Below are 19,385 nucleotides of genomic sequence, written 5' to 3' on the forward strand. Positions count from 1 at the left end.
GAGCGTAGGGGTAGGTAATGTTCAGTAGTTGCACCGTGATTAGCTCAGAGTTCTGTCACTCATGGGGACACCACGTCGCCACAAAATCTACAGGGAGAGCTAGAAAATTTAACTATGGCCTCTTTCTAGAGCTCCGACCTGAAGATAACTTACGTCATGATTTGACCTCGTTTTTTTAAGAGTTCCCAGTTGTCTTGAAAGCACCATACATACAGAGAATGGCAGACTTTGATGACAAAGTTTAATGAGAAAATTTGCCCAAAAGAAGGACTGCCGTGCCACCCCAAAAAATGTTTTGTATGCTGCTGCATAAATAGGGAATAAAAACCTCTATGGCCAGGGCGTGACAGTACCCCCCCCCCCCCCCCCACCACCAAAGGTGCGTACTCCGGCCGCAACCCTGACAAAATAGGGGACGCAGATCCCGCTCCACCTCTGGCTCCCCCCACTTTTGTGGCGCCTCCGGTGCGGGGACCCTCGTCGCAGGCTCGGGACTCACCAGGCTGGGGAGACACACTGGAGGCCTGGTTCGTGGAGGAGGCACAGGACTCAGCGGGCTGGAAAGACACACTGGAGGTCTGGAGCTTAGAGCTAGCACAACCCCTCCTGGCTGAATCACCACTTTAGCCCGGCACGTTCGAGGCGCTGACACAGGACGCACTGGGCTGTGCAGGCGCACTGGAGACACCTTGCGCAGAGCCGGTGTAGGATATCCCAGTCCGAGGAGGCTCACTGGAGACCAGGAGCGCTGAGCTGGCACCACCCTTCCTGGCTGGATTCTTTACGCGACAGGTACGGAGAGCATGTACTGCACGCACAGGGCTGTGACTTTGCACGGAAGGCACGGTGCGTAAAACCGGAAAACATGGCACTGGAACCGTGACCAACTCCGCTCTCCCCGCTCGCCAACTCGTGTACCCCCCAAAAAATGTTTTTGGGGTTGCCTCTCGTGCTCCCGTCTCTGCCGTAACTCCTGATCTCTTCGCCGTTCCTCTAATTCCTTGTATCCTCGCCGTTCCACTCTTGCTGCTTCTATCTCCACCCTTGGACGGCGATACTCTCCAGCCAGGGTCCTTTCCCGTCCAGGATCTCCTCCCATGTCCACTCATCCTGGACACGCTGCTCGGTCCTTCTTTGGTGGGTAGTTCTGTCACGCTTCTCGTGGGCTGAAGGAAGAGTGGACCAAGATGCAGCGTTTAATAAAGTGTTCATGATTTAATTCAAAAAACAATCGAACAAAAACAACAAACAGGAGAATGAAAGCGAACAGTTCTGTCAGGCACACAAAAGAGCTAAACAGAAAACAACTACCCACAAACACAGATGGGAAAAAGGCTGCCTAAGTATGATTCCCAATCAGAGACAACGATAGACAGCTGCCTCTGATTTGGAACTGCACTTGGCCAAAACCAAAGAAATAGAAAACACAGAAATAAAGAAACTAGAATGCCCTCCCTAATCACACCCTGGCCTAACCAAAATAGAGAATAAAAACCTCTATGGCATAGGGCGTGACAAAGAAAGTTATCCTACGTCTATGTTTGGTAGTAAGCTGTTAGTAGCCTATGTTCCTAACCCAATTAATTAATTTGGTCTCTTTCTCCCTCATAATTTAGCCTACTGTTCTGACTTGGTGGTGTACATGTAGCCTATAGCCTGTATTAGAGAAATGCCATCATGAAATATAGTAAGAGCTTTCATTGTCTGCTTATATTCCCCCTTTTCATATCCCACGGTTCTGACTTGGTGTTCAGGTAGAATACTGTAAGAACGACCCATGTTCTGAATTCTGTCGCTGTACATTTCAAAAGTGCTGAACAAATAGTTATATTGACTACGTCCGTCTCAGCTCACTCATTGTCTTAATCAAAATTACGACCGCCTCTTAACCACTCATCGTTCCCTTATGCCATAGTTTGTTCATCTCAATTGTCAGTAGAAACCACATTTCTTTAAACAAGTCAGCCATATCAGCTGTGTTTTTAAAACGGCAGTAAATGAGGCTGAATGAACTGTTTTGCTGCCAGACAAGGCTCCACTGAGGCTCAGGGGTAGCAGTGGTAAGGAGTCACTCCATGATGCTGAAAAGAAGGCTCTGCTGTTGGGACAGCTTTATGTAGGCCCTAACAGTTTGTGGACACCGTTTGTCACCGTTATAGTGCAATTCATGTATTGTTTAGTGTTGTGTTGTGTAGTGGCTTTGTTGGCATGAATCGAAGGGAAAAACTCCTGGCCCCACCAAGATTTACAGATTAAATCACTGAACAACAAGTAGGCTGTAGTAAATATTTACATTTACAACAACTTGGTGCCAAGAACATTGATCATATGAAAATGAATGTGACTTTCACTGGCAGTTGTTGACTAGATAGTTGTGAGCACTATGGCAGAAATGACTGGGGGCTGTAGGGGGAACCTGGAATGGAGCATTTAGAAGATACTCAAGGCCCTGGGGGCTGTAGGGGGAACCTGGAATGGAGCATTTAGAAGATACTCAAGGCCCTGGGGGCTGTAGGGGAAACCTGGAATGGAGCATTTAGAAGATACTCAAGGCCCTGGGGTCTGTAAGGGGTTTAAAAACAGAGTGGTTTTGATGTCATTCAGAACAGATTAAAAAACAGGCAACATGATTGAGGAAAATCATTTATTTCATTCTATATGATACAAAGACAAAAGCAATATCTTACCAGGATGATTAATATAATAATTATCATTTTGCACAAAACAACCTTAATTAATTTAAAGGCCTACATTAGTTTAATGTTTAAATCAAATCAAATAATGATGAATTACTATAGAGAACAAAATGGGAAAATAAAGTTAATAATTATAATGTTTGAATTCTCCTCTCCTGTATGTTTTCTATCTCTGTAACATGTAACGGTATAACATTATACTGAACCTGTAACAATAATGCCTGAACCTCAACACCTATCAGTTGATCTGTTGATCTGTATAGACATGAAAAGTTAAGGCATTTACAATGTATCAACCATTATGCTATACAGTATATGACCAGTATATGACTGATGTTAAAGCTGCTGAATGAATAATACAACACACATTATATTAAAACACATTCCAATCAGAATAATACATGTATCAGTTAATAGATCACATTTGATCAAATGCCACTATTGTTCCAGCAGGTGGAGCTACAATGTAACAACATACAGCATTGTGACTCACAGTTCTATATTAGAATTCCATGAGTTCCATTCTGATGGTTGTTATGGTGATCAGGTGATCTCAGCCTCACTCTTCTTCAACACGATCACCTGTTCAACACAGAAGTAGTTCATCAGTGTGGCCATGTATTTACTTATCCAATACAGAACCACTTAGAAATGGAAATCATATCAGATGATTTACTAGTCAATACTGTGCTACTTAGAATCCTATCAAATTACTTCCAATGAGGCTCCTGCTTATGTCCAGTTCTTATGTCCAGTTCTCCCTTATCAATACCAGGGCTATTTACCATTTATCAATACAATGGCTATTTACTAATTATCAATACCAGGGCTATTTACTAATTATCAATACCAGGGCTATTTAATCCTTATCAATACCTGGGCTATTTACTCCTTATCAATACCTGGGCTATTTACTCCTTATCAATACCAGGGCTATTTACTCCTTATCAATACCAGGGCTATTTACTAATTATCAATACCAGGGCTATTTAATCCTTATCAATACCTGGGCTATTTACTCCTTATCAATACCTGGGCTATTTACTCCGTATCAATACCTGGGCTATTTAATCCTTATCAATACCTGGGCTATTTACTCCTTATCAATACCTGGGCTATTTACTCCTTATCAATACCAGGGCTATTTACTAATTATCAATACCAGGGCTATTTAATCCTTATCAATACCAGGGCTATTTAATCCTTATCAATACCAGCGCTATTTACTCCTTTTCAATACCAGGGCTATTTACTCCTTATCAATACCAGGGCTATTTACTCCTTATCAATACCAGGTCTATTTACTCCATATCAATACCAGGGCAATTTACTCCTTATCAATACCAGGGCTATTTACTCCTTATCAATACCAGGGCAATTTACTCCTTATCAATACCAGGGCTATTTACTCCATATCGATACCAGGGCTATTTACTCCTTATCGATACCAGGGCTATTTACTCCTTATCGATACCAGGGCTATTTACTCCTTATCAATACCAGGTCTATTTACTCCATATCAATACCAGGGCAATTTACTCCTTATCAATACCAGGGCTATTTACTCCTTATCAATACCAGGGCAATTTACTCCTTATCAATACCAGGGCTATTTACTCCATATCGATACCAGGGCTATTTACTCCTTATCGATACCAGGGCTATTTACTCCTTATCGATACCAGGGCTATTTACTCCTTATCGATACCAGGGCTATTTACTCCTTATCAATACCAGGGCTATTTACTCCTTATCAATACCAGGGCTATTTACTCCTTATCGATACCAGGGCTATTTACTCCTTATCAATACCAGGGCTATTTACTCCTTATCAATACCAGGGCTATTTACTCCTTATCAATACCAGGGCTATTTACTCCTTATCAATACCAGGGCTATTTACTCCTTATCAATACCAGGGCTATTTACTCCTTATCAATACCAGGGCTATTTACTCCTTATCGATACCAGGGCTATTTACTCCTTATCGATACCAGGTCTATTTACTCCTTATCGATACCAGGGCTATTTACTCCTTATCAATACCAGGGCTATTTACTCCTTATCAATACCTGGGCTATTTACTCCTTATCAATACCTGGGCTATTTACTCCATATCAATACCAGGGCTATTTACTCCTTATCAATACCAGGGCAATTTACTCCTTATCAATACCAGGGCTATTTACTCCTTATCGATACCAGGGCAATTTACTCCTTATCGATACCAGTGCTATTTACTCCTTATCAATACCAGGTCTATTTACTCTTTATCAATACCTGGGCTATTTACTCCTTATCAATACCAGGGCTATTTACTCCTTATCAATACCAGGGCAATTTACTCCTTATCAATACCAGGTCTATTTACTCCATATCAATACCAGGGCTATTTACTCCTTATCAATACCAGGGCAATTTACTCCTTATCAATACCAGGGCTATTTACTCCTTATCAATACCAGGGAAATTTACTCCTTATCAATACCAGGGCTATTTACTCCATATCAATACCAGGGCTATTTAATCCTTATCGAAACCAGGGCTATTTACTCCTTATCAATACCAGGGCTATTTACTCCTTATCAATACCAGGGCTATTTACTCCTTATAGATACCAGGTCTATTTACTCCTTATCAATACCAGGGCTATTTACTCCTTATCAATACCAGGGCAATTTACTCCTTATCAATACCAGGTCTATTTACTCCATATCAATACCAGGGCTATTTACTCCTTATCAATACCAGGGCAATTTACTCCTTATCAATACCAGGGCTATTTACTCCTTATCAATACCAGGGCAATTTACTCCTTATCAATACCAGGGCTATTTACTCCATATCAATACCAGGGCTATTTAATCCTTATCGAAACCAGGGCTATTTACTCCTTATCAATACCAGGGCTATTTACTCCTTATCAATACCAGGGCTATTTACTCCTTATAGATACCAGGTCTATTTACTCCTTATCAATACCAGGGCTATTTACTCCTTATCAATATCAGGGCTATTTACTCCATATCAATACTAGGGCTATTTAAAGTCGGTCTTTTGTAGCATAATTTGAAATGGTATTTTTTACATTGGTTAAAGTAGAGACTCAGAGCTACAACATGGTGTAACATACACTACAGTTGAGAAATGATGGGAAAGTAATTCTGCTTTGAAAGTTGATAAACTTATAAACTGAATTCTGAGAAAATGGCATTTGAATGTTTTGGTACTACTACTGTAGAGCCCTTCTTTGCATCCACCCATTCAGCATTGTTCACACCCTCTTCAGTTTTAGCCCCACCCTCTTCCTTTTTAGCCCCACCCATCTCTTAAGCTTTAGCCCCACCCTCTTCAGCTTTAGCCCCACCCATCTCTTTACGGGTTGAACTGAGCATTCTGTACTAACAGCAGCAGTCAAGCTGTAAATACCTTGATTATACACAGATTCTAAATAGCTGTTGATAACAATTGTGTATTTTGTGGTTGTGACCCAGAGACTCTTGACCATTTATTTTGGGACTGTTCTCATGTCAGAAGATTATGGAGTGAGTTAGAATATTTTATTTTAAAATAAACTACTATTAATGTTAATTTGAAAGATGTTATGTTTTATTTTGATCCAAATTATATGATTTGTTTATTTGTTTATTTTTCGTGGCAGATTCTTTGTCAAGGATCGGTAGGGTGGTCAGTTTTACGAGGGTATGTTTGGCAGCATGAGTGAAGGAGGCTTTGTTGCGAAATAGGAAGCCGATTCTAGATGTAATTTTGGAATGGAGATGCTTAATGTGAGTCTGGAAGTCAGAGCCGTCCAGAGTATTGATGCTGGACGGGCGGGCAGGTGCGGGCAGTGATCGGTTGAAAAGCATGCATTTAGTTTTACTTTTAAGAGCAGTTGGAGGCCACGGAAGGAGAGTTGTATGGCATTGAAGCTCGTCTGGAGGTTAGTTAACACAATGTCCAAAGAAGAAGAAGTATACAGAATGGTGTCGTCTGCGTAGAGGTTGAACAAATCAAATCAAATCGAAGTTTATTTGTAACGTGCGCCGAATACAACAGGTGTAGTAGACCTTAGAGTGAAATGCTGAATACAACAGGTGTAGTAGACCTTACAGTGACATGCTGAATATAACAGGTGTAGTAGACCTCACAGTGAAATGCTGAATACAACAGGTGTAGTAGACCTCACAGTGAAATGCTGAATACAACAGGTGTAGTAGACCTCACAGTGAAATGCTGAATACAACAGGTATAGTAGACCTCACAGTGAAATGCTGAATACAACAGGTGTAGTAGACCTCACAGTGAAATGCTGAATACAACAGGTGTAGTAGACCTTACAGGGAAATGCTGAATACAACAGGTGTAGTAGACCTCACAGTGAAATGCTGAATACAACAGGTGTAGTAGACCTTACAGTGACATGCTGAATATAACAGGTGTAGTAGACCTCACAGTGAAATGCTGAATACAACAGGTGTAGTAGACCTCACAGTGAAATGCTGAATACAACAGGTGTAGTAGACCTCACAGTGAAATGCTGAAGACAACAGGTGTAGTAGACCTCACAGTGAAATGCTGAATACAACAGGTGTAGTAGACCTCACAGTGAAATGCTGAATACAACAGGTGTAGTAGACCTTACAGGGAAATGCTGAATACAACAGGTGTAGTAGACCTCACAGTGAAATGCTGAATACAACAGGTGTAGTAGACCTTACAGTGACATGCTGAATATAACAGGTGTAGTAGACCTCACAGTGAAATGCTGAATACAACAGGTGTAGTAGACCTCACAGTGAAATGCTGAATACAACAGGTTTAGTAGACCTTACAGTGAAATGCTGAATACAACAGGTGTAGTAGACCTCACAGTGAAATGCTGAAAACAACAGGTGTAGTAGACCTCACAGTGAAATGCTGAATACAACAGGTGTAGTAGACCTCACAGTGAAATGCTGAATACAACAGGTGTAGTAGACCTCACAGTGAAATGCTGAATACAACAGGTGTAGTAGACCTCACAGTGAAATGCTGAATACAACAGGTGTAGTAGACCTCACAGTGAAATGCTGAATACAACAGGTGTCGTAGACCTTACAGTGAAATGCTGAATACAACAGGTGTAGTAGACCTCACAGTGAAATGCTGAATAAAACAGGTGTAGGTAGACCTCACAGTGAAATGCTGAATACAACAGGTGTAGTAGACCTCACAGTGAAATGCTGAATACAACAGGTGTAGTAGACCTTACAGTGAAATGCTGAATACAACAGGTGTAGTAGACCTTACAGTGAAATGCTGAATACAACAGGTGTAGTAGACCTTACAGTGAACTGCTGAATACAACAGGTGTAGTAGACCTCACAGTGAAATGCTGAATACAACAGGTGTAGTAGACCTCACAGTGAAATGCTGAATACAACAGGTGTAGTAGACCTTACAGTGAAATGCTGAATACAACAGGTGTAGTAGACCTCACAGTGAAATGCTGAATACAACAGGTGTAGTAGACCTCACAGTGAAATGCTGAATACAACAGGTGTAGACCTTACAGTGAAATGCTGAATACAACAGGTGTAGTAGACCTTACAGTGAAATGCTGAATACAACAGGTGTAGACCTTACAGTGAAATGCTGAATACAACAGGTGTAGTAGACCTTACAGTGAAATGCTGAATACAACAGGTGTAGTAGACCTTACAGTGAAATGCTGAATACAACAGGTGTAGTAGACCTTACAGTGAAATGCGTAACCAAAAGTGCAAAAAAAATGTATTATGTCGAACAATAGGTAAGTAAAGAAATAAAACAACAGTAAAAAGACAGGCTATATACAGTAGCGAGACTATATACAGTATGGAGGCTATAACAGTTTGGAGGCTATAACAATAGTGAGGATATAACAGTAGAGAGGCTATATACAGTAGCGAGGCTATAAAAGTAGCGAGGCTACATACAGACACCGGTTAGTCAGGCTGATTGAGGTAGTATGTACATGTAGATATGGTTAAAGTGACTATGCATATATGATGAACAGAGAGTAGCAGTAGCGTAAAAGAGGGGTTGGCGGGTGGCGGGACACAATGCAGATAGCCCGGTTAGCCAATGTGCGGGGGCACTGGTTGGTCGGCCCAATTGAGGTAGTATGTACATGAATGTATAGTTAAAGTGACTATGCATATAAGATAAACAGAGAGTAGCAGCAGCATAAAAAGAGGGGTTGGGGGGGGGGCACACTATGCAAATAGTCCAGGTAGCCAACCACCTGTTCAGGAGTCTTATGGCTTGGGGGTAAAAACTTTTGAGAAGACTTTTTGTCCGAGACTTGGCACTCCGGTACCGCTTGTCATGCGGTAGTAGAGAGAACAGTCTATGACTGGGGTGGCTGGGGTCTTTGACAATTTTTAGGGCCTTCCTCTGACACTGCCTGGTGTAGAGGTCCCTGGATGGCAGGCAGCTTAGCCCCAGTGATGTACTGGGCCGTACGCATTACCCTCTGTGGTGTCTTGCGGTCGGAGGCCGAGCAATTGCTGAACCAGGCAGTGATGCACCCAGTCAGGATGCTCTCGATGTTGCAGCTGTAGAACCTTTTGAGTATCTGAGGACCCATGCCAAATCTTTTCAGTCTGGTGAGGGGGAAAAGGCTTTGTGCTCGGTCCTCCTTTTCATGTAGTCCACAATCATCTCCTTAGTCTTGGTTACGTTGAGGGATAGGTTGTTATTCTGGCACCACCCGACCAGGTCTCTGACCTCCTCCCTACAGGCTGTCTCGTCATTGTCGGTGATCAGGCCTACCACTGTTGTGTCGTATGCAAACTTAATGACGGTGTTGGAGTCATGCCTGGCCATGCAGTCATGGGTGAACAGGGAGTACAGGAGGGGACTGAGCACACACCCCTGAGGGGCTCCAGTGTTGAGGATCAGCGTGGCAGATGTGTTGCTACCTACCCTCACCACCTGGGGGCGGCCCGTCAGGAAGTCCAGGATCCAGTTGCAGAGGGAGGTGTTTAGTCCCAGGATCCTTAGCTTAGTGATGAGATTTGAGGGTACTATGGTGTTGAACGCTGAGCTGTAGTCAATGAACAGCATTCTCACATAGGTGTTCCTTTTGTCCAGGTGGGAAAGGGCAGTGTGGAGGGCAATAGAGATTGCGCCATCTGTGGATCTGTTTTGGCGGTATGCAAATTGGAGTGGGTCTAGGGTTTCTGGGATAATGGTGTTGATGTGAGCCATTACCAACCTTTCAAAGCACTTCATGTCTACGGACGTGAGTGCTATGGGTCTGTTGTCATTTAGGCAGGTTGCCTTTGTGTTCTTGGGCAAAGGGACTATGGTGGTCTGCTTGAAGCATGTTGGTATTACAGACTCAATCAGGGACATGTTGAAAATGTCAGTGAAGTCACCTGCCAGTTGGTCAGCACATGCCCGGAGCACATGTCCTGGTAATCCATCTGGCCCCGCAGCCTTGTGTATGTTGACCTGTTTAAAGGTCTTACTAACATCGGCTACAGAGAGCGTGATCACACAGTCATCTGGAACAGCTGATGCTCTCATGCATGCCTCACTGTTGCTTGCCTTGAAGTGAGCATAGAAGTGGTTTAGCTCGTCTGGTAGGCTCGTGTCACTGGGCAGCTCGCGGCTGTGCTTCCCTTTGTAGTCTGTCATAGTTTGCAAGCCCTGCCACATCCGACGAGTGTCGGAGCCGGTGTAGTATGATTCAATCTTAGCCCTGTATTGACGCTTTGCCTGTTTGATGGTTCGTCGCAGGGCGTAGCAGGATTTCTTGTAAGCTTCCAGGTTAGAGTCCCGAACCTTGAAGCAGCAGCTCTACCCTTTAGCTCAGTGTGAATGTTGCCTGTAATCCATGGCTTCTGGTTGGAGTATCTACGTACAGTCACTGTGGGGACGACGGCCTCGATGCACTTATTGATAAAGCCAGTGACTGATGTGGTGTACTCCTCAATGCCATGGGAAGAATCCCGGAACATGTTCCAGTCTGTGCTAGCAAAACAGTCCTGCAGTTTAGCATCTGCTTCATCTGACCAATTTTTTATAGACGAGTCACTGGTGCTTCCTGCTTCCTCAAAGAATCACCAGCAGCAATTGCGACGTCAGTGATGTATACAGAGAAGAGAGTCGGCCCGAGAATTGAACCCTGTGGCACCCCCATAGAGACTGCCAGAGGTCTGGACAACAGGCCCTCCGATTTGACACACTGAACTATATCAGAGAAGTAGTTGGTGAACCAGGCGAGGCAATCATTTGAGAAACCAAGGCTGTTGAGTCTGTCAATAAGAATGTTGTGATTAGGGCCTTCCTCTGACACCGCCTGGTGTCATGAATGACAAGCAGAGTCGAAAGCCTTAGCCAGGTCGATGAATATGGCAGCACAGTAATATCTCTTATCGATGGCAGTTATGATATAATTTAGGACCTTGAGCGTGGCTGAGGTGCACCCATGACCAGCTCTGAAACCAGATTGCATAGCGGAGAAGGTACAGTGGGATTCGAAATGGTCGGTAATCTGTTCGTTAACCTCTAACGAGCCTCTACCCCGGATCCGGGAGCACCCCCCACCCCCCCCCCCCACACTGATTAGCATCGCTAGCATAGCGTCACAATTAAATAGTAGCATCTAAATATCATTAAATCACAAGTCCAAGCCACCTAATGAAAGATACAGATCTTGTGAATAAAGCCACCATTTCAGATTTTTAAAATGTTTTACAGGGAAGACTGAAGACTACAGGGAAGATATGTAAATCTATTAGCTAACCACGTTAGCAAAGGACACGATTTTTTTACTCCCAACAGCTTTTTCCTGCGTCAGTAGCTATCACTAATTCGACTAAATAAAAATATATATAGCCACTAACCAAGAAACAACTTCATAAGATGACAGTCTGATAACATATTTATGGTATAGCATAGTTTTTTTTTGGAAAAATGTGCATTTTTCAGGTATAAATCACAGTTCTACATTGCAGCTGCAATCTGAAATAGTGCTGACCCAGCCAGAACAATTACAGAGACCAACGTCATATAACGAATTACTCATCTTAAAACATTTCAGAAAAATACACAGCGTACAGATATTGAAAGCCCAACATCTGGTGAATCCAAACAATATTTCAGATTTATTAAATGTTTTATAACGAAAACAAAATGTAGCGCTAAATTAGCATAGCTATACCAGGCAGATTCGGCTAGGCGCCCACGGCCAGTTCACATGCACAACAGATATGATATAACATCGTAAATTGGGTCTTACTATGGCTGATCTTTCATCAGAATGTTGATCAAAGTGTCCTTTGTCAAGATGAGTTGTTGGTTCCGTTCAGAGTCGTTCCTTTCCCACTCCATTTAGCACAGGTACCGGTGGAGTGGCACGGATCTCTCAAACGTAAATAAAATCAGACAACGGAACACCACAAAACTCCCGAAAAAATTCAAATAATCTGATTAAACTATATTGAAAAAACATACATTACGATGATCTGGTCACATGTATCAAACAAACTTCGAGACGGAGATAGTTTTCATCCATAATGGCCGCACAACAGAAGACAATCGCAGCTAAAAGTCGCACGATTTAGACAACCGGAAGTTGTCGGTCACGCCAAAGAATTAGCTCTCATTTCACGTCAGTCCCAGATAAACAAGATATTTTTCCTCTGACGTCCTCTTGACACCCAGAGGAAGGCCAATGAGGTGTGTTTCGGGTCATAGGGGGCACGACCATATATAGGCAGAGCGTTGAAGCTGGCATACACATCTTGCTTTTTTCTTCTTGGTCATGGAAAGTGCTGTCAAATGACTTCTGTATCACTCAGAGACAAAATTGAAACGGTTTTAGAAACTAGAGATTGTTTTCTTTCCAATGGTATTATTTATATGCATATAGTAAGAGCAATAATTGAATAAGAGGCAGTTTAATCTGTAGAGCAAATTATGCTAATGGGAAAATAGCACCCCCTGTATTCTCAAGAAGTTAACTTGGCTTTAGAAGACCTTAGAAAGGCAGGGTAGGATAGATATAGGTCTGTAACAGTTTGGGTCTAGAGTGTCTCCCCCTTTGAAGAGGGGGATGACCGCGGCAGCTTTCCAATCTATGGGAATCTCAGACGGTATGAAAGCGAGGTTGAACAAGCTAGTAATAGGGGTTGCAACAATTTCGGCAGATACTTTTAGAAAGAGAGGGTCCAGATTGTCTAGCCCGGCTGATTTGTATGAGTCCAGGTTTTGCAGCTCTTTCAGAACATCAGCTATCTGGATTTGGGTGAAGGAGAAGTGGGGAGGCTTGGGCAAGTTACGGTGGGGGGTGGAGGGCTGTTGATCGGGTTAGGGGCAGCCAGATGGAAAGCATGGCCAGCCAAAGAAAACTTATTATTGAAATTCTCAATTATAGTGGATTTATCGGTGGTGACAGTGTTTCCTAGCCTCAGTGCAGTGTGCAGCTAATGTAGAAACATACCATATTTGTCTTGGTGTGTCATCCTGGGAACCGTGGTTTCTCCTAAACAGACAGTTATATTAAAACATGGTTCAATCAGAGCTACAGTTATCAACACTTTACAACATGGTTCAATCAGAGATACAGTTATCAACATTTAACAACATGGTTCAATCAGAGATACAGTTATCAACACTTTACAACATGGTTCAATCACAGATACAGTTATCAACACTTTAAAACATGGTTCAATCAAAGATACAGTTATCAACACTTTAAACATGGTTCAATCAGAGATACAGTTATCAACACTTTACAACATGGTTCAATCAGAGATACAGTTATCAACACTTTACAACATGGTTCAATCAGAGATACAGTTATCAACACTTTACAACATGGTTCAATCAGAGCTACAGTAATCAACACTTTACAACATGGTTCAATCAGAGATACAGTTATCAACACTTTACAACATGGTTTATTCAGTTGGAATGAGGCGATCCAGTATAAACTCAGGTTCTCACCTTGAGTCCTGCTCCTGCAGCATTTCACCAGCAGTATGATAGTCACCAGCAGGTAGGGAGACCCCACCAGTAGACTACACAACAGCCTGGGTAGAGACATGGACAACACTGGGACTGCTGGAGATGGAATGGGAGTTGGAACTGCAGTTGGAGGAAGAATGACAGCTGGAGAGAGACATGGAAACACAGTATATTGTCATGGTTACAGCCAATACAGTGTAAGAACATCAGTACATATTGAAGCATTAAGTCCCAGGGGCCAATATCGTATACCTGAATGCTGATTGGCTGGAAGACGTATACCACGGGTATGACAAAACATGTAATTGTCTAAATATGTTATAGTAGTACGCCCAGTAAGGAAGGGTTTGTGGCTGTTTTTACGCACGACGCCTGGATAACTTTTCATGTTCAACATTGTGAACTCTCCTCAAACAAGGTTTTATTTCACTGTAATAGCTACTGTAAATTGGACAGTGCAGTTAGATTAACAAGAATTTAAGCTTTCTGCCCATATTAGATATGTCTATGTCCTGGGAAACGTTCTTGTTACTTACAACCTCATGCTAATCACATTAGCCTACGTTAGCTCAACCGTCCCGTGGAAGGGACAACGATCCTGAATAATTATTATTATATATATTAGTGCAGTAAAAATAAATGTTTTGTTGGTATACGGCTTCCAGCCAATCAGCATTCAGGGCTGGAACCCCCCAGTTTATAATGCAGGTTTCAGCACCACTTAACAGTGTAAAGAAGAACCACCCAGTTTATAATGCAGGTTTCAGCACCACTTAACAGTGTAAAGAAGAACCACCCAGTTTATAATGCAGGTTTCAGCACCACTTAACAGTGTAAAGAAGAACCACCCAGTTTATAATGCAGGTTGCAGCACCACTTAACAGTGTAAAGAAGAACCACCCAGTTTATAATGCAGGTTGCAGCACCACTTAACAGTGTAAAGAAGAACCACCCAGTTTATAATGCAGGTTTCAGCACCACTTAACAGTGTAAAGAAGAACCACCCAGTTTATAATGCAGGTTTCAGCACCACTTAACAGTGTAAAGAAGAACCACCCAGTTTATAATGCAGGTTTCAGCACCACTTAACAGTGTAAAGAAGAACCACCCAGTTTATAATGCAGGTTTCAGCACCACTTAACAGTGTAAAGAAGGACCACCCAGTTTATAATGCAGGTTTCAGCACCACTTAACAGTGTAAAGAAGGACCACCCAGTTTATAATGCAGGTTTCAGCACCACTTAACAGTGTAAAGAAGAACCACCCAGTTTATAATGCAGGTTTCAGCACAACTTAACAGTGTAAAGAAGAACCACCCAGTTTATAATGCAGGTTTCAGCACCACTTAACAGTGTAAAGAAGGACCACCCAGTTTATAATGCAGGTTTCAGCACCACTTAACAGTGTAAAGAAGAACCACCCAGTTTCTAATGCAGGTTTCAGCACCACTTAACAGTGTAAAGAAGAACCAACCAGTTTATAATGCAGGTTTCAGCACCACTTAACAGTGTAAAGAAGAACCACCCAGTTTATAATGCAGGTTTCAGCACCTCTTAACAGTGTAAAGAAGAACCACCCAGTTTATAATGCAGGTTTCAGCACCACTTAACAGTGTAAAGAAGAACCTCCCAGTTTATAATGCAGGTTTCAGCACCACTTAACAGTGTAAAGAAGAACCACCCAGTTTATAATGCAGGTTTCAGCACCACTTAACAGTGTAAAGAAGAACCACCCAGTTTATAATGCAGGTTTCAGCCCCACTTAACAGTGTAAAGAAGAACCACCCAGTTTATAATGCAGGTTTCAGCACCACTTAACAGTGTAAAGAAGAACCACCCAGTTTATAATGCAGGTTTCATCACCACTTAACAGTGTAAAGAAGAACCACCCAGTTTATAATGCAGGTTTCAGCACCACTTAACAGTGTAAAGAAGAACCACCCAGTTTATAATGCAGGTTTCAGCACCACTTAACAGTGTAAAGAAGGACCACCCAGTTTATAATGCAGGTTTCATCACCACTTAACAGTGTAAAGAAGAACCACCCAGTTTATAATGCAGGTTTCAGCACCACTTAACAGTGTAAAGAAGGACCACCCAGTTTATAATGCAGGTTTCATCACCACTTAACAGTGTAAAGAAGGACCACCCAGTTTATAATGCAGGTTTCAGCACCACTTAACAGTGTAAAGAAGAACCAGCCAGTTTATAATGCAGGTTTCAGCACCACTTAACAGTGTAAAGAAGAACCACCCAGTTTATAATGCAGGTTTCAGCACCACTTAACAGTGTAAAGAAGAACCACCCAGTTTATAATGCAGGTTTCAGCACCACTTAACAGTGTAAAGAAGAACCACCCAGTTTATAATGCAGGTTTCAGCACCACTTAACAGTGTAAAGAAGAACCACCCAGTTTATAATGCAGGTTTCAGCACCACTTAACAGTGTAAAGAAGAACCACCCAGTTTATAATGCAGGTTTCAGCACCACTTAACAGTGTAAAGAAGAACCACCCAGTTTATAATGCAGGTTTCAGTACCTCTTAACAGTGTAAAGAAGAACCAGATAATCTGAATGTCAAGGTACCTCATATTCTCACCTGTCACAGTCATCCAGCTCTCTGGTGATTCTCCTTCAGAGCTTGAGTTGGTACACTTGTAGAGTCCTTCATCTGACTTGGATACTGCCGGGATGGTCATCTCTCCTGTAGTCTCATTCCTGATGAGGGATCCATCTTTGTAGAAATCAGCTGTGAGGTTAGAGGGAGTCACCTGATATCTGCAGCGCAGAGTCACAGAATCTCCCTCAGTCACAGGAAGGGCAGGGCTCTCCAGGATCACAGCTCCATCTGTATATAATATAAAAACATCATATATAAACAGGTCTCTCCAGGATCACAGCTCCAGCTGTATATAATATATAAACATCATATATAAACAGGTCTCTCCAGGATCACAGCTCCAGCTGTATATAATATATAAACATCATATATAAACAGGTCTCTCCAGGATCACAGCTCCAGCTGTATATAATATATAAACAGGTCTCTCCAGGATCACAGCTCCAGCTGTATATAATATATAAACAGGTCTCTCCAGGATCACAGCTCCAGCTGTATATAATATATAAACATCATATATAAACAGGTCTCTCCAGGATCACAGCTCCAGCCGTATATAATATATAAACAGGTCTCTCCAGGATCACAGCTCCAGCTGTATATAATATATAAACATCATATATAAACATAACATCAGCTGTCTGAAACCAGATGAACCACTAAACACTATAATGTTAGTAGATGGTGTTTGTGTACATACCATGTACTGTGATGTTGACAGCATTGCTGTGTTCTCCAGACTCAGACTCACACCAGTACAATCCACTGTGTGATGGTATTAGTGACACAATGCATGAAGACCCTTCTGGTTTTCCCCAGTTTCCTCCACAATCTGAACGCTCCCCAGAGACTGTGTTTCTCTTCAGTATCCATCTAGCAGTGTTCCCCTGAACCTCACAGCACAGAGAGACAGACTCATATTTAAAGAACTGAGATCTGTCAGGACTGACACTCATAGAGGCAGGAAGAGAGAGAACTGAGAGAGAGAGATCTGAGAAAGAGAGAGATCAAGAGATAGAAAGAGGGAGAGACAAGGTCATGACAAGATAAGCTTTGACTAATTTAGCAAAGAAATAAATGTTTTGTCATGCCCGTGGTAGACGGTCTGATATACCACGGCTTCCAGCCAATCAGCATTGAGGGCTGGAACCATCCAGTTTTATAATGCAGGTTTTAGCACCACTTAACAGTGTAAAGAAGAACCACCCAGTTTATAATGCAGGTTTCAGCACCACTTAACAGTGTAAAGAAGAACCACCCAGTTTATAATGCAGGTTTCAGCACCACTTAACAGTGTAAAGAAGAACCACCCAGTTTATAATGCAGGTTTCAGCACCACTTAACAGTGTAAAGAAGAACCACCCAGTTTATAATGCAGGTTTCAGCACCTCTTAACAGTGTAAAGAAGAACCACCCAGTTTATAATGCAGGTTTCAGCACCACTTAACAGTGTAAAGAAGAACCACCCAGTTTATAATGCAGGTTTCAGCACCACTTAACAGTGTAAAGAACCACCCAGTTTATAATGCAGGTTTCAGCACCACTTAACAGTGTAAAGAAGAACCACCCAGTTTATAATGCAGGTTTAAGCACCACTTAACAGTGTAAAGAAGAACCTCCCAGTTTATAATGCAGGTTTCAGCACCACTTAACAGTGTAAAGAAGAACCACCCAGTTTATAATGCAGGTTTCAGCACCACTTAACAGTGTAAAGAAGAACCACCCAGTTTATAATGCAGGTTTCAGCACCACTTAACAGTGTAAAGAAGAACCACCCAGTTTATAATGCAGGTTTCAGCCCCACTTAACAGTGTAAAGAAGGACCACCCAGTTTATAATGCAGGTTTCAGCACCACTTAACAGTGTAAAGAAGAACCACCCAGTTTATAATGCAGGTTTCAGCACCACTTAACAGTGTAAAGAAGAACCACCCAGTTTATAATGCAGGTTTCAGCACCACTTAACAGTGTAAAGAAGAACCACCCAGTTTATAATGCAGGTTTCAGCACCACTTAACAGTGTAAAGAAGAACCATCCAGTTTATAATGCAGGTTTCAGCACCACTTAACAGTGTAAAGAAGGACCAGATAATCTGAATGTCAAGGTTTGTCATATTCTCACCTGTCACTGTCATCCAGCTCTCAGGTGATTCTCCTTTATAGTTGGTACACTTGTAGAGTCCTTCATCTGACTTGGATACTGCAGGGATGGTCATCTCTCCTGTAGTCTCAGTCCTGATGAGGGATCCATCTTTGTAGAAATCAGCTGTGAGGTCAGAGGGAGTTCCCTGATATCTGCAGCGCAGAGTCACAGAATCTTCCTCAGTCACAGGAAGGGCAGGGCTCTCCAGGATCACAGCTCCATCTGTGTATAATATATAAACATCATATATAAACAGGTCTGTCCAGGATCACAGCTCCATCTGTATATAATATATAAACAGGTCTCTCCAGGATCACAGCACCAGCTGTATATAATATATAAACAGGCCTCTCCAGGATCACAGCTCTAGCTGTATATAATATATAAACATCATATATAAACAGGTCTCTCCAGGATCACAGCTCCAGCTGTATATAATATATAAACATCATATATAAACAGGCCTCTCCAGGATCACAGCTCCAGCTGTATATAATATATAAACATCATATATAAACAGGCCTCTCCAGGATCACAGCTCCAGCTGTATATAATATATAAACATCATATATAAACAGGCCTCTCCAGGATCACAGCTCCAGCTGTATATAATATATAAACATCATATATAAACAGGTCTCTCCAGGATCACACCTCCAGCTGTATATAATATATAAACAGGTCTCTCCAGGATCACAGCTCCAGCTGTATATAATATATAAACATCATATATAAACAGGCCTCTCCAGGATCACAGCTCCAGCTGTATATAATATATAAACATAATATTTAAACAGGTCTCTTCAGGATCACAGCTCCAGCTGTATATAATATATAAACATCATATATAAACAGGCCTCTCCAGGATCACAGCTCCAGCTGTATATAATATATAAACAGGTCTCTCCAGGATCACAGCTCCAG

General features: G+C 42.1%; 1 protein-coding gene across 1 annotated transcript; it reads right to left on the bottom strand.

Moving 5' to 3' along the window:
• Window positions 1-2,754: 2,754 nt before the first annotated feature.
• LOC139561640 (Fc receptor-like protein 5) lies at window positions 2,755-18,676 on the bottom strand. The gene is made up of 6 exons (XM_071378880.1): window positions 18,441-18,676; window positions 17,020-17,310; window positions 16,299-16,547; window positions 13,680-13,844; window positions 13,174-13,215; window positions 2,755-3,278 (listed from the first exon to the last, which is right to left on the bottom strand). The coding sequence occupies exons 1-6, from the start codon at window positions 18,532-18,534 to the stop codon at window positions 3,256-3,258; spliced, it is 864 nt and encodes a 287-aa protein (XP_071234981.1). The 5' UTR covers window positions 18,535-18,676; the 3' UTR covers window positions 2,755-3,255.
• Window positions 18,677-19,385: the final 709 nt, after the last annotated feature.

Source organism: Salvelinus alpinus, chromosome 31, assembly GCF_045679555.1.
Source record: "Salvelinus alpinus chromosome 31, SLU_Salpinus.1, whole genome shotgun sequence".
NCBI lineage: Eukaryota > Metazoa > Chordata > Actinopteri > Salmoniformes > Salmonidae > Salvelinus > Salvelinus alpinus.

Coding starts and splice junctions, on each gene's coding strand:
- LOC139561640 (XM_071378880.1), bottom strand. CDS start 18,534: ATGACCATCCCTGCAGTATCCAAGTCAGATGAAGGACTCTACAAGTGT. Junction 13,845..16,298: donor GAGCTGGATGACTGTGACAG/GTGAGAATATGA, acceptor GTCTCTCTCCAG/CTGTCATTCTTCCTCCAACT. Junction 3,279..13,173: donor GACACACCAAGACAAATATG/GTATGTTTCTAC, acceptor TGTGTTGAACAG/GTGATCGTGTTGAAGAAGAG.